General features: G+C 53.4%; 1 protein-coding gene across 1 annotated transcript in view; it reads right to left on the bottom strand.

The window, feature by feature from the left end:
• Nucleotides 1-945: 945 nt before the first annotated feature.
• Nucleotides 946-11246, bottom strand: part of MINDY3 (MINDY lysine 48 deubiquitinase 3) — a 59943-nt gene continuing 49642 nt past the window's right edge. The window contains exons 13-15 of the mRNA XM_033063384.1: nt 10975-11062; nt 2871-2942; nt 946-2015 (exon numbers count right to left, since the gene is read on the bottom strand). Coding sequence (XP_032919275.1) covers nt 1866-2015; nt 2871-2942; nt 10975-11062 — 310 coding nt within the window. The 3' untranslated portion in view covers nt 946-1865. The remainder of the gene's footprint in view (nt 2016-2870; nt 2943-10974; nt 11063-11246) is intronic.

The raw sequence follows: 11246 nt of genomic DNA, 5'->3' as shown, positions 1-11246 counted from the left end.
CTTGGCTGAGGCTCTCAGATGAGCTGCCTAAATGCCATCAAGCCCTTTAGTTAGCCTCTGTAATCCAAAAATAAGTGAAGTAAACCAGAATCCAGGCCTCGAACAACTAGACAGTATGAAGGAAAAAGGATACAGAAATGAGGGATCTTACATCACAACACGATCAGCTAAATGTCTGTGGAGTACAGCAGAAGTTTCAATCCAGACTAATGCTTAAAGACAGATCTCACATCAGCAGGGCTTCTATTTTTTTTTCTTCTGTGAGATAGAACATCAATTATAATTATGAGAGTGGGCTAAAAAAAAAATATGCGTATTCTAACAGATTCAAGCTACGATTCAGTGCAAAATCTGGTGTGAGATACTCTAGTACAAGCCAAGGACAGACACCAGAATTCAAGAGAAGGAGCAAGAAAAAAGAATTTTCCCCTTCCAAGGTGGCAGTGGAAGTCTAAAGACATTTATCTTAAATGTGCAAAACCAGCTAAAACAAATACCTATCAAGCTTGAGTATTTTTTGAAAAGTAAAGTTCCACACTTGACACGCAGATTCTCTTAATTTATCTAAATTTTTCAGCAGTAATACCACTGTTGCACAAGTTTTTCACGTCAAGCCCACACTGCAAGACAGAATACTTGTGTTCTAAGTAAAGTGAGTCCTAAGACAAGTTATAGAATCTTTTAAAATCACTGTTATCTGCAAAGGAATTATTATTTTTCAGAAAAAAAATCTAACAAAAATGCTCTTTTAATACTAAGATACTCTGCTGTCAGTCTGCAATAAGGAATGGTCGTGGTAATTCCAGAAGCAAGGAAATTACCTTTTTGGCTTTTTCTCCCCAAGATGCGTTCAACTTGAAAGCTGACATTTCTAAACCTGTGATCCCATTTCATTATCTCAGAGAAGCAGCAAACAAGTCCAAGTAAACCAAACTTTAAATAATATATGATTCAAGGAAAAGATTTTATTTTAGGGTGAAGAAGTTGATAATAAATAAAGGAATATAATAATGTAATAACAGATGTTCTCATGCACTTAACACATTAGTAATGCTGGCTTACACTGCTGTTTGGACAAATTAAGAAGAGGTATTTGGCAATATTGTAAGTTTTGAATAGTTTAAAGATTATAGAACAAGAAATTCTTTCTGCTGTTTTTAAATTTCTTTTATACAAATTCAAATAAATATTAATATATCTATTTTCCCTCAGATTTTCTGTTCACTTTTAACATGCCCAATAACTAAGCCACAGTAATATACAACTGCCAAGAAAGAGTATTTAAGAATTATACTTATTTCTAAAAACGTATCGTATTTATGTCACATTGTGCAAGCTCTTTAGGTAAAATTAGATTCTAGGAAAAACTGCAGAAAATTTAAACTCATTAAAACATATCCAGTGCAAAGGCCAGTCTAGTCCACACATTATGGTACTGTAATGTAAGCTAATAGGATTTAAATAATAAAACATGCCTATATGATTCTGAGAAAGCTGAATATGTTTCATGTTTTAAAGATTTGGCATCTAATATGCAGATTCTGCAATATCAGAATTTTTCAAATCTTCATGAGATGGCAAAATAACGGTAAGACTTCGTAAGTAGGCTTTTTTTTTAGGATAACTCACATTAACAGTACTACAGTGGCCAAAAAAGACAAACTATTATAATAGAAATCAATCTGATTAAAAAAATTAAATATTCCAATTAACACTGAAAAAGTGTTTGTAATCATTATTTACAATTCCTCAATGATACCAGTGTATAACTCCACACAGTCAAAGTACACCACTCCCCAAGCCAATTCCAATTCCGTCTCCCCACTGGAGGATCCGACGGCTGGATGTTGTTCATGGACACCACATCAGTTCAGGGAAGGAGATCGATCTGTGGTCCAGAGCAGTTCTATGTACGGCCATTTGGTCTGCAAGCAGCGTTTCACAGGAGTGTCGTCTGTCTGCAGCATTGGTTCTTCAAAACCCATGACAACTGCTGTGCCTTCTACATACATGACCTGTCAAGGTAAACCCAACTCTGTCAGGCTGCTCAAAAACTGAAAGATGGGATGATTATTTTCACCACATGAGGAGAGGATTTGTTATGATACACATCAAATCTGTGTGTAAGTATGTAAGTTTTACACACCTTTTTTTTTTGACATGGATGCATGAAATAAAAATCCTTAATCTTTGAATGCTTCTGCTTACATTTTGGGGTATGGAACCGCTGGAGATTTCACAGTAATTTTAAGGACTTAACTACAAGCTATTCCAAAGACTCAGAAGGTATATTTTCTAGAAGAAGTCTTACTTAAGTCATTCTTACTCCTTATGTCTCTTAATGCCTTAAAATCTTTTACTCTAAATTCTCCTTCAGGAACTTAGAAGCAGTCATATGGTGTCTGGTATACCCCTTTTTTCAAGAATGCTGAAATTGAAAAAGGTCATCTTTGTTTCCTCAGTAAATGGCTCAAAATATACTGATTTTTTGATGCAAGCCTGGACTACTAAAAAATTCACAAAAAATTCTGAACAACCTTATTTAGATAAAGAGTTACTTCTAGAGGTTGCACTTTGTATATGTCTCCACTATCCTTTACAGTTCAGGCCCCTCTTATGACAGTAGGTGTGAGAAGTGCTCTTTTCAAAATGCAGTTTCAAAGATGTGGTCTGGCCAAGCAATCTAGTATAGATTGCTCAAGTACGATTAGGAGCACAAAGAAGTTTCCAATTCCAAATACAGAATTTTGGAAGAAAATTATCAAAATTATGGCTTTGTAAAAAAGTCTGTTTCAAGTTAAAGTATTTTGCCTGTAACTATATTCAGTTTTTCTTAGTGACTGTTATTAGGGCTTAATTGTAAATCTTACCTTTTCATTATAATTAGATTGCTTCAGTCCATTGTAATGGTAAACAGTGAATGACTCTGAAACCCTGGAGTCCTAATAGAAAGAAGACAGGTAATTTCACGTGGCATCCATTGTGCCTTGATTCTCTTCTCTTTACAACTAGACAAATGCATTCAATCAGGAAGGCTAATGAAAACTGCTAAAAAGTACCATTTCTTTTAGGTGACAAAAATCTTCTTTTACCTTTCTTATCACAAATAAGAAAATAAATGTCAGTAAATTACTGAGTAATGCCCCAAAGAGCAAGTAATGATTTTCTGTGTTCACCTGGACTTAGAACTACAACTTCAGCACTGACCATGGAGAAGTATCCTAATTTTTAATGTCAGACACCTTATGCAGTACTCCCATGCAAGTTTATTTATGGTGGTTTGGATCCCACAAGGTTTTTTACTAGCCCTCCATCTGAAAGCTAAAACGCTCATATACTCCCAGGCCTGTCTAAGTAAACTAATTTTGAAGACACCAGTTCTGCTGAGGTCCAACAGCGAAGGTACTGGCTCTTGGTGATCTTGATGATACCATTCCAGTTGTTTAAATGCTGTTGTCCTAAGACGACTGAAAGCTTTGGATTTCACTGAACCAAAAAACACAAATCAGGTGTAGTATCAGCTCTTTTATGCCTACTGGACTAGGCTCTGAACAAAAGTTTATCTCTTTTTTGAGCACATGGAAGTAAAGGCTGGAACAAGAATAAATCTGCTCAGGTTACAGTACATCAATCAGATTACAAAAACCCTCATTCATTTTTCTACTCTTGAGTGATTCACAAACTCTGTCTCTCTATGGGTCTCTCACAGTGATCCAGGCTATTCAGTGGAGGGAGGGTGGTGAAAAAGAAGATAAGAGGTAACTCTGCTTATAGAAGTTGCTTCACAGACACAAATAAAATTAAGTCTTCCTAGGAGGGAAAGAGGACACATTCATACATTCATTTCCCTGAGGAAGTTATGCTCACCCAGAAGGGAAAAAAATGTTTCCCAGTCCCTGTCCCATGGAAGTTAAGAATTTTGTGCAGTTATCGTTTGGGGAAAAAAAAAAAAAGAAAGAAAAGAAAAGAAAAGGGCTAGCAGGGGATTCAGAGCTTTGTATAGTTGCTTTCTAAGCCAACAGCTTTCAGAAGGAAAGCTGAGATACCTTCCTGCTTTTGAGGTACTTTCTAGCAGAGTAAGAATAGGGGTTTGAATACTCTAAAGGAAAGAATAAAATCTGGATCTCCTGAGCCCTAACTGTATGTTCAGATATTAACATCAACAATTCCAACCATCACTGGTATCTGCTATTTCCTTACAATATTTGAAAGAAAGAAATTAGTTATTCATTTCTGCAGAATTTCACTTTTCAGAAGGGAAAAAAATTCAGTGAGCAAGGTGTCAGTGTGACTAAGGGCTAACTGATCCGCAGAGTATAGACAGATTGAAAGAATAGATACTGACAGGTTCCAGTCCAAAATATGCTAACTACTCAAACAGTGCCCATTTCCATGTTTTTTTACTGTAGCCAGTGAAGTTTTAACAGTACAGGAAAAACTGAGTGGTAGGGAATCACACATAGCAGGGAATTAGCACTTGACAGACAGGCATTGACTCGGGGGCTCAAACTTTACAGGAGGCAGAATTCCTCCACCAAGGTGCCCAAGGCAGGGTTCTGCCTATGCTTGCACTATGCTTTGTTCTCCAGCTTCCCTTCTTCAGTCAATTATGCCGTTATGACAGGCAAGCGAGGCAGCAGTCCCATACAATGGTCTTTTCTCCTCCATCTCCCCAGGCCCATGGTACTGGAAAGTTCAGGCACAGACAATTATGGAGGATGTTCTTTGGTATTCTGAACTTCAATCTAAGCATCTGAGGCCTAAAATGAAGCAGTGGAGTCTTCCAGATTTGCAAATGTAATATAATTGTAAGGAATTATATTCAATTGTGTATACATTTCCACTTCTGTATGAACAAATGAAAGGAAGAAGAAAATAGTTGGCAAATATATAATGTGAATGTACAGTAATTTCACGACCATAAGGCGCACCGGACTATAAGGCGCACCCCCCAGGAGTCGGTAAATTTTGCAACTTTGCAGATCAGATAAGGCGCACCGGACTATAAGGCGCACTTTTTTTTTTTTTTTTTTTTTTTTTTTTTTTTTTTTTTTTTTTTTTTTTAGCGAGGCTCCGCCCCCAGCTCCCCCCGCGCGGTTGCTGGCCAAGGCCCCGCCCCAACCCGGCAGCCATTGGCCCCCGGGCCTGCCTGTATCCGCCACTCCGTGCGGCGTCCCCGGGGCCGGAAAATGCCCACCGCCGCTCCGTGCGGTGTCCCCGGGGCCGGAAAATGCCCGCCGCCGCTCCGTGTGGCGTCCCCGGGGCCGGAGAAAGCCCTCCGCCGCTCCGTGCGGCGTCCCCAGGGCCCCGCTGCTCCAGAGTTCCCTGGTGCTCCGGGTGCCCCCATGTCGGCGGGCTTGCCCCGCGCCGCCACTGCCCTGCCTCCCATCCCTCGCTCGGCTCGGCACACTGCGGCCCCGTCGGCCCCTATTGGGCTGTGGCCCCGCTGCCTCCAGCACCGCAGCCCCGCTGGCTGCGCCTGCCCCTATCAGCTGTGGCGCCGCTGCCCCCAGCACTGTGGTCCCGTCGGCCCCTATCAGCTGTGGCACCGCTGCCGCCAGCACCGCAGCCCCGCTGGCTGCGCCTGCCCCTATCAGCTGTGGCGCCGCTGCCCCCAGCACTGTGGTCCCGTCGGCCCCTATCGGCCTGTGGCCCCGCTGCCTCCAGCACCGCAGCCCCGCTGGCTGCGCCTGCCCCTATCAGCTGTGGCGCCGCTGCCCCCAGCACTGTGGTCCCGTCGGCCCCTATCAGCTGTGGCACCGCTGCCGCCAGCACCGCAGCCCCGCTGGCTGCGCCTGCCCCTATCAGCTGTGGCGCCGCTGCCCCCAGCACTGTGGTCCCGTCGGCCCCTATCGGCCTGTGGCCCCGCTGCCTCCAGCACCGCAGCCCCGCTGGCTGCGCCTGCCCCTATCAGCTGTGGCGCCGCTGCCCCCAGCACTGTGGTCCCGTCGGCCCCTATCGGGCTGTGGCCCCGCTGCCGCCAGCACCGCAGCCCCGCTGGCTGCGCCTGCCCCTATCAGCTGTGGCGCCGCTGCCCCCAGCACTGTGGTCCCGTCGGCCCCTATCAGCTGTGGCACCGCTGCCGCCAGCACCGCAGCCCCGCTGGCTGCGCCTGCCCCTATCAGCTGTGGCGCCGCTGCCCCCAGCACTGTGGTCCCGTCGGCCCCTATCGGCCTGTGGCCCCGCTGCCTCCAGCACCGCAGCCCCGCTGGCTGCGCCTGCCCCTATCAGCTGTGGCGCCGCTGCCCCCAGCACTGTGGTCCCGTCGGCCCCTATCGGCCTGTGGCCCCGCTGCCTCCAGCACCGCAGCCCCGCTGGCTGCGCCTGCCCCTATCAGCTGTGGCGCCGCTGCCCCCAGCACTGTGGTCCCGTCGGCCCCTATCGGCCTGTGGCCCCGCTGCCGCCAGCACCGCAGCCCCGCTGGCTGCGCCTGCCCCTATCAGCTGTGGCGCCGCTGCCCCCAGCACTGTGGTCCCGTCGGCCCCTATCAGCTGTGGCACCGCTGCCGCCAGCACCGCAGCCCCGCTGGCTGCGCCTGCCCCTATCAGCTGTGGCGCCGCTGCCCCCAGCACTGTGGTCCCGTCGGCCCCTATCGGCCTGTGGCCCCGCTGCCTCCAGCACCGCAGCCCCGCTGGCTGCGCCTGCCCCTATCAGCTGTGGCGCCGCTGCCCCCAGCACTGTGGTCCCGTCGGCCCCTATCGGCCTGTGGCCCCGCTGCCTCCAGCACCGCAGCCCCGCTGGCTGCGCCTGCCCCTATCAGCTGTGGCGCCGCTGCCCCCAGCACTGTGGTCCCGTCGGCCCCTATCGGCCTGTGGCCCCGCTGCCGCCAGCACCGCAGCCCCGCTGGCTGCGCCTGCCCCTATCAGCTGTGGCGCCGCTGCCCCCAGCACTGTGGTCCCGTCGGCCCCTATCAGCTGTGGCACCGCTGCCGCCAGCACCGCAGCCCCGCTGGCTGCGCCTGCCCCTATCAGCTGTGGCGCCGCTGCCCCCAGCACTGTGGTCCCGTCGGCCCCTATCGGCCTGTGGCCCCGCTGCCTCCAGCACCGCAGCCCCGCTGGCTGCGCCTGCCCCTATCAGCTGTGGCGCCGCTGCCCCCAGCACTGTGGTCCCGTCGGCCCCTATCGGCCTGTGGCCCCGCTGCCTCCAGCACCGCAGCCCCGCTGGCTGCGCCTGCCCCTATCAGCTGTGGCGCCGCTGCCCCCAGCACTGTGGTCCCGTCGGCCCCTATCGGCCTGTGGCCCCGCTGCCGCCAGCACCGCAGCCCCGCTGGCTGCGCCTGCCCCTATCAGCTGTGGCGCCGCTGCCCCCAGCACTGTGGTCCCGTCGGCCCCTATCAGCTGTGGCGCCGCTGCCGCCAGCACCGCAGCCCCGCTGGCTGCGCCTGCCCCTATCAGCTGTGGCGCCGCTGCCCCCAGCACTGTGGTCCCGTCGGCCCCTATCGGCCTGTGGCCCCGCTGCCTCCAGCACCGCAGCCCCGCTGGCTGCGCCTGCCCCTATCAGCTGTGGCGCCGCTGCCCCCAGCACTGTGGTCCCGTCGGCCCCTATCGGCCTGTGGCCCCGCTGCCTCCAGCACCGCAGCCCCGCTGGCTGCGCCTGCCCCTATCAGCTGTGGCGCCGCTGCCCCCAGCACTGTGGTCCCGTCGGCCCCTATCGGGCTGTGGCCCCGCTGCCGCCAGCACCGCAGCCCCGCTGGCTGCGCCTGCCCCTATCAGCTGTGGCGCCGCTGCCCCCAGCACTGTGGTCCCGTCGGCCCCTATCGGCCTGTGGCCCCGCTGCCTCCAGCACCGCAGCCCCGCTGGCTGCGCCTGCCCCTATCAGCTGTGGCGCCGCTGCCCCCAGCACTGTGGTCCCGTCGGCCCCTATCGGCCTGTGGCCCCGCTGCCGCCAGCACCGCAGCCCCGCTGGCTGCGCCTGCCCCTATCAGCTGTGGCGCCGCTGCCCCCAGCACTGTGGTCCCGTCGGCCCCTATCGGCCTGTGGCCCCGCTGCCGCCAGCACCGCAGCCCCGCTGGCTGCGCCTGCCCCTATCAGCTGTGGCGCCGCTGCCCCCAGCACTGTGGTCCCGTCGGCTGAGGCCGCTGCGCACAACAAAGTTACAAAGTAGTAACACCTCCCTGCCCGCGCTGCTCCCGGTACCTGGGGCACCCAGGGCCGCCCCCCGCCTTCCAGCCCGCACTGCTCCCCGTGCCCGGGGCTGCCCGGGGCCACGCCCCGCCTTCCAGTCCACGATGCTCCCTGTGCCCGGGACTGCCCGGGGCCACGCCCCGCCTTCCAGCCCACGATGCTCCCCGTGCCCGGGGCTGCCCGGGGCCACGCCCCGCCTTCCAGTCCACGCTGCTCCCTGTGCCTGGGGCTGCCCGGGGCCACGCCCCGCCTTCCAGTCCACGCTGCTCCCTGTGCCCGGAGCCGCCGGGGGCCGTCCCCCGCCTTCCAGCCCGCACTGCTCCCCGTGCCCGGGGCTGCCCGGGGCCACGCCCCGCCTTCCAGTCCACGCTGCTCCCTGTGCCTGGAGCCGCCGGGGCCACGCCCCGCATTCCAGCCCACGCTGCTCCCTGTGCCTGGGGCTGCCCGGGGCCACGCCCCGCCTTCCAGTCCACGCTGCTCCCCGTGCCCGGGGCTGCCCGGGGCCACGCCCCGCCTTCCAGTCCACGCTGCTCCCTGTACCCGGAGCCGCCGGGGGCCGTCCCCCGCCTTCCAGCCCGCACTGCTCCCCGTGCCCGGGGCTGCCCGGGGCCACGCCCCGCCTTCCAGTCCACGCTGCTCCCTGTGCCCGGAGCCGCCGGGGGCCGTCCCCCGCCTTCCAGCCCGCACTGCTCCCCGTGCCCGGGGCTGCCCGGGGCCACGCCCCGCCTTCCAGTCCACGCTGCTCCCTGTGCCCGGAGCCGCTGGGGGCCGTCCCCCGCCTTCCAGCCTGCGCTGCTCCCTGTGCCCGGGGCTGCCCGGGGCCACGCCCCGCCTTCCAGCCCACGCTGCTCCCTGTGCCCGGGGCTGCCCGGGGCCACGCCCCGCCTTCCAGTCCACGCTGCTCCCTGTGCCCGGGGCCGCCGGGGGCCGTCCCCCGCCTTCCAGCCCGCACTGCTCCCCGTGCCCGGGGCTGCCCGGGGCCACGCCCCGCCTTCCAGTCCACGCTGCTCCCTGTGCCCGGAGCCGCCGGGGGCCGTCCCCCGCCTTCCAGCCCGCACTGCTCCCCGTGCCCGGGGCTGCCCGGGGCCACGCCCCGCCTTCCAGTCCACGCTGCTCCCTGTGCCCGGAGCCGCTGGGGGCCGTCCCCCGCCTTCCAGCCTGCGCTGCTCCCTGTGCCCGGGGCTGCCCGGGGCCACGCCCCGCCTTCCAGCCCACGCTGCTCCCTGTGCCCGGGGCTGCCCGGGGCCACGCCCCGCCTTCCAGTCCACGCTGCTCCCTGTGCCCGGAGCCGCCGGGGGCCGTCCCCCGCCTTCCAGTCCACGCTGCTCCCCGTGCCCGGGGCTGCCCGGGGCCACGCCTCGCCTTCCAGTCCACGCTGCTCCCTGTGCCCGGAGCCGCCGGGGCCATGCCCCGCCTTCCAGCCCGCACTGCTCCCCGTGCCCGGGGCTGCCCGGGGCCACGCCCCGCCTTCCAGCCGCGCTGCTCCCCATGCCTGGGGCTGCCCGGGGCCGCCCTCTGCCTTCCAGCCCGCGCTGGTCCCTGTGCCTGGGACTGCCCGCGGCTGCCCCACCCTGGCTACTCGGCGCTCCCGCGGCGCCGCCCCCCCTCGCGGCTCTCACTTCCGGGGTGGAAAATTTTGCAACTTTGTAGATCAGATAAGGCGCACCGGACTATAAGGCGCACTTCCGGGTTTAGGGAAAAATTTTAGTCATAAGGGTGCGCCTTATAGTCGTGAAATTACTGTAATTCTAAAAGGCCAGAGAAAATGAACACTATCTCCTCTTTCTCTTTCCTCCACATGATGAAAGTCTCTGAATAAAATATTCAGCCTCTACCATCTTTGGCAGTGCAATTCTACTGTCTCCTGACTGACCAGAATGTTTCATAGTACACATTGCTATTCCCAGTGCTGGAGAATCCCAGCAAAAAGAATCTTGCTGAAGGCACTTAAACCCATCAGTTTCACATTTCCTTGACTGCAAAAATTAAGCCACATAGCTTCAGTGACACATTAAGCTATAAAGCCTTTAAAGAAGTACTCCTCTCAGTCCTTCTCCTGCTTCCACTACCTATCCTTCCATCCCCAGGTAAACCTGCTCTCTTTTGCCAATACAAGCATGTGCATGGCCATGGAACAAGCCCCCACACACCCACAAAGAACTCTAATCCAGACTAGCTCCTTGTTCTGGTTTACCACTAATCTGTTTAAAGACGCTCCTGGTGGCAGGGAGGCAGTGTGAGAGCAGGAAAATGTGATCCAAGGCAAAGGGACAGCAGTGCTAGGTTAAGACCTGCTTCTCAGTAGTGGTGCAGTCTTAAAGGATATATTGAACAGGCTAAGTTTGAAAATAATTTTCCAATACCCTTATCTCCACATATGTTAAACCTAAGTATATCATGACTTTTTTTGCTAAACTGTCAAAAGTTTTACATGAACAAGAAATGTACTTAAAAATAGTTTTAACTATCTTTGCAAACTTTTCCCATTTGCAAGGAACATTTTTAATATTGATAAAACCAGTATGGTCATTTATTCTCAGAAAAACCAAACTCAGATAAACTTTCTTAGTAAGGAAACAAATCAATGTCATGTGCAAAATGATTACATATTTCCCGAAGTTAAATTTAGAACAATAGAGTTTCCTTCCAGTGTAAAGCTGACAAAAACATGGACATGTTATAAAAAACAGAAGTCTAGCTATTTGTGGTGGAATACAGAAGTTATCAGCTATGTTAAATGAAGGCAATACTTATTAAAAATTACTCTTGTGATATTCATAAAAGTTTTTAATGAATCTCAAAGCCAAACAGAAAAAACAATGCTCAGCAGCAATAAAGTTATATTGATTACCTGCTCAGGGAAAAACTCTTGCAGAAAGGGACCCAGTAGTATGATGCCCAGCCCTTCTGGGTCTAATTTGGTCTTCATGAGGTTTACACTAAGATAAAAACATTGAATATAAAAGTATGAGTAAGACACTTTTATTCTTGCATGACTAAGTTATGCTGTGCTACCACAGTACTGACTGCCAAGTATAGCAATACTATTCTATTTTTAATCGTAAGTGACAACTGCACCAGAATGGCATGCAAGTTGCCAAAACATGGTTATTTTTAAATAAA

This window comes from Catharus ustulatus, chromosome 1 (genome assembly GCF_009819885.2).
Source record: "Catharus ustulatus isolate bCatUst1 chromosome 1, bCatUst1.pri.v2, whole genome shotgun sequence".
NCBI lineage: Eukaryota > Metazoa > Chordata > Aves > Passeriformes > Turdidae > Catharus > Catharus ustulatus.
This window is presented reverse-complemented; position numbering and strand designations above follow the sequence as displayed.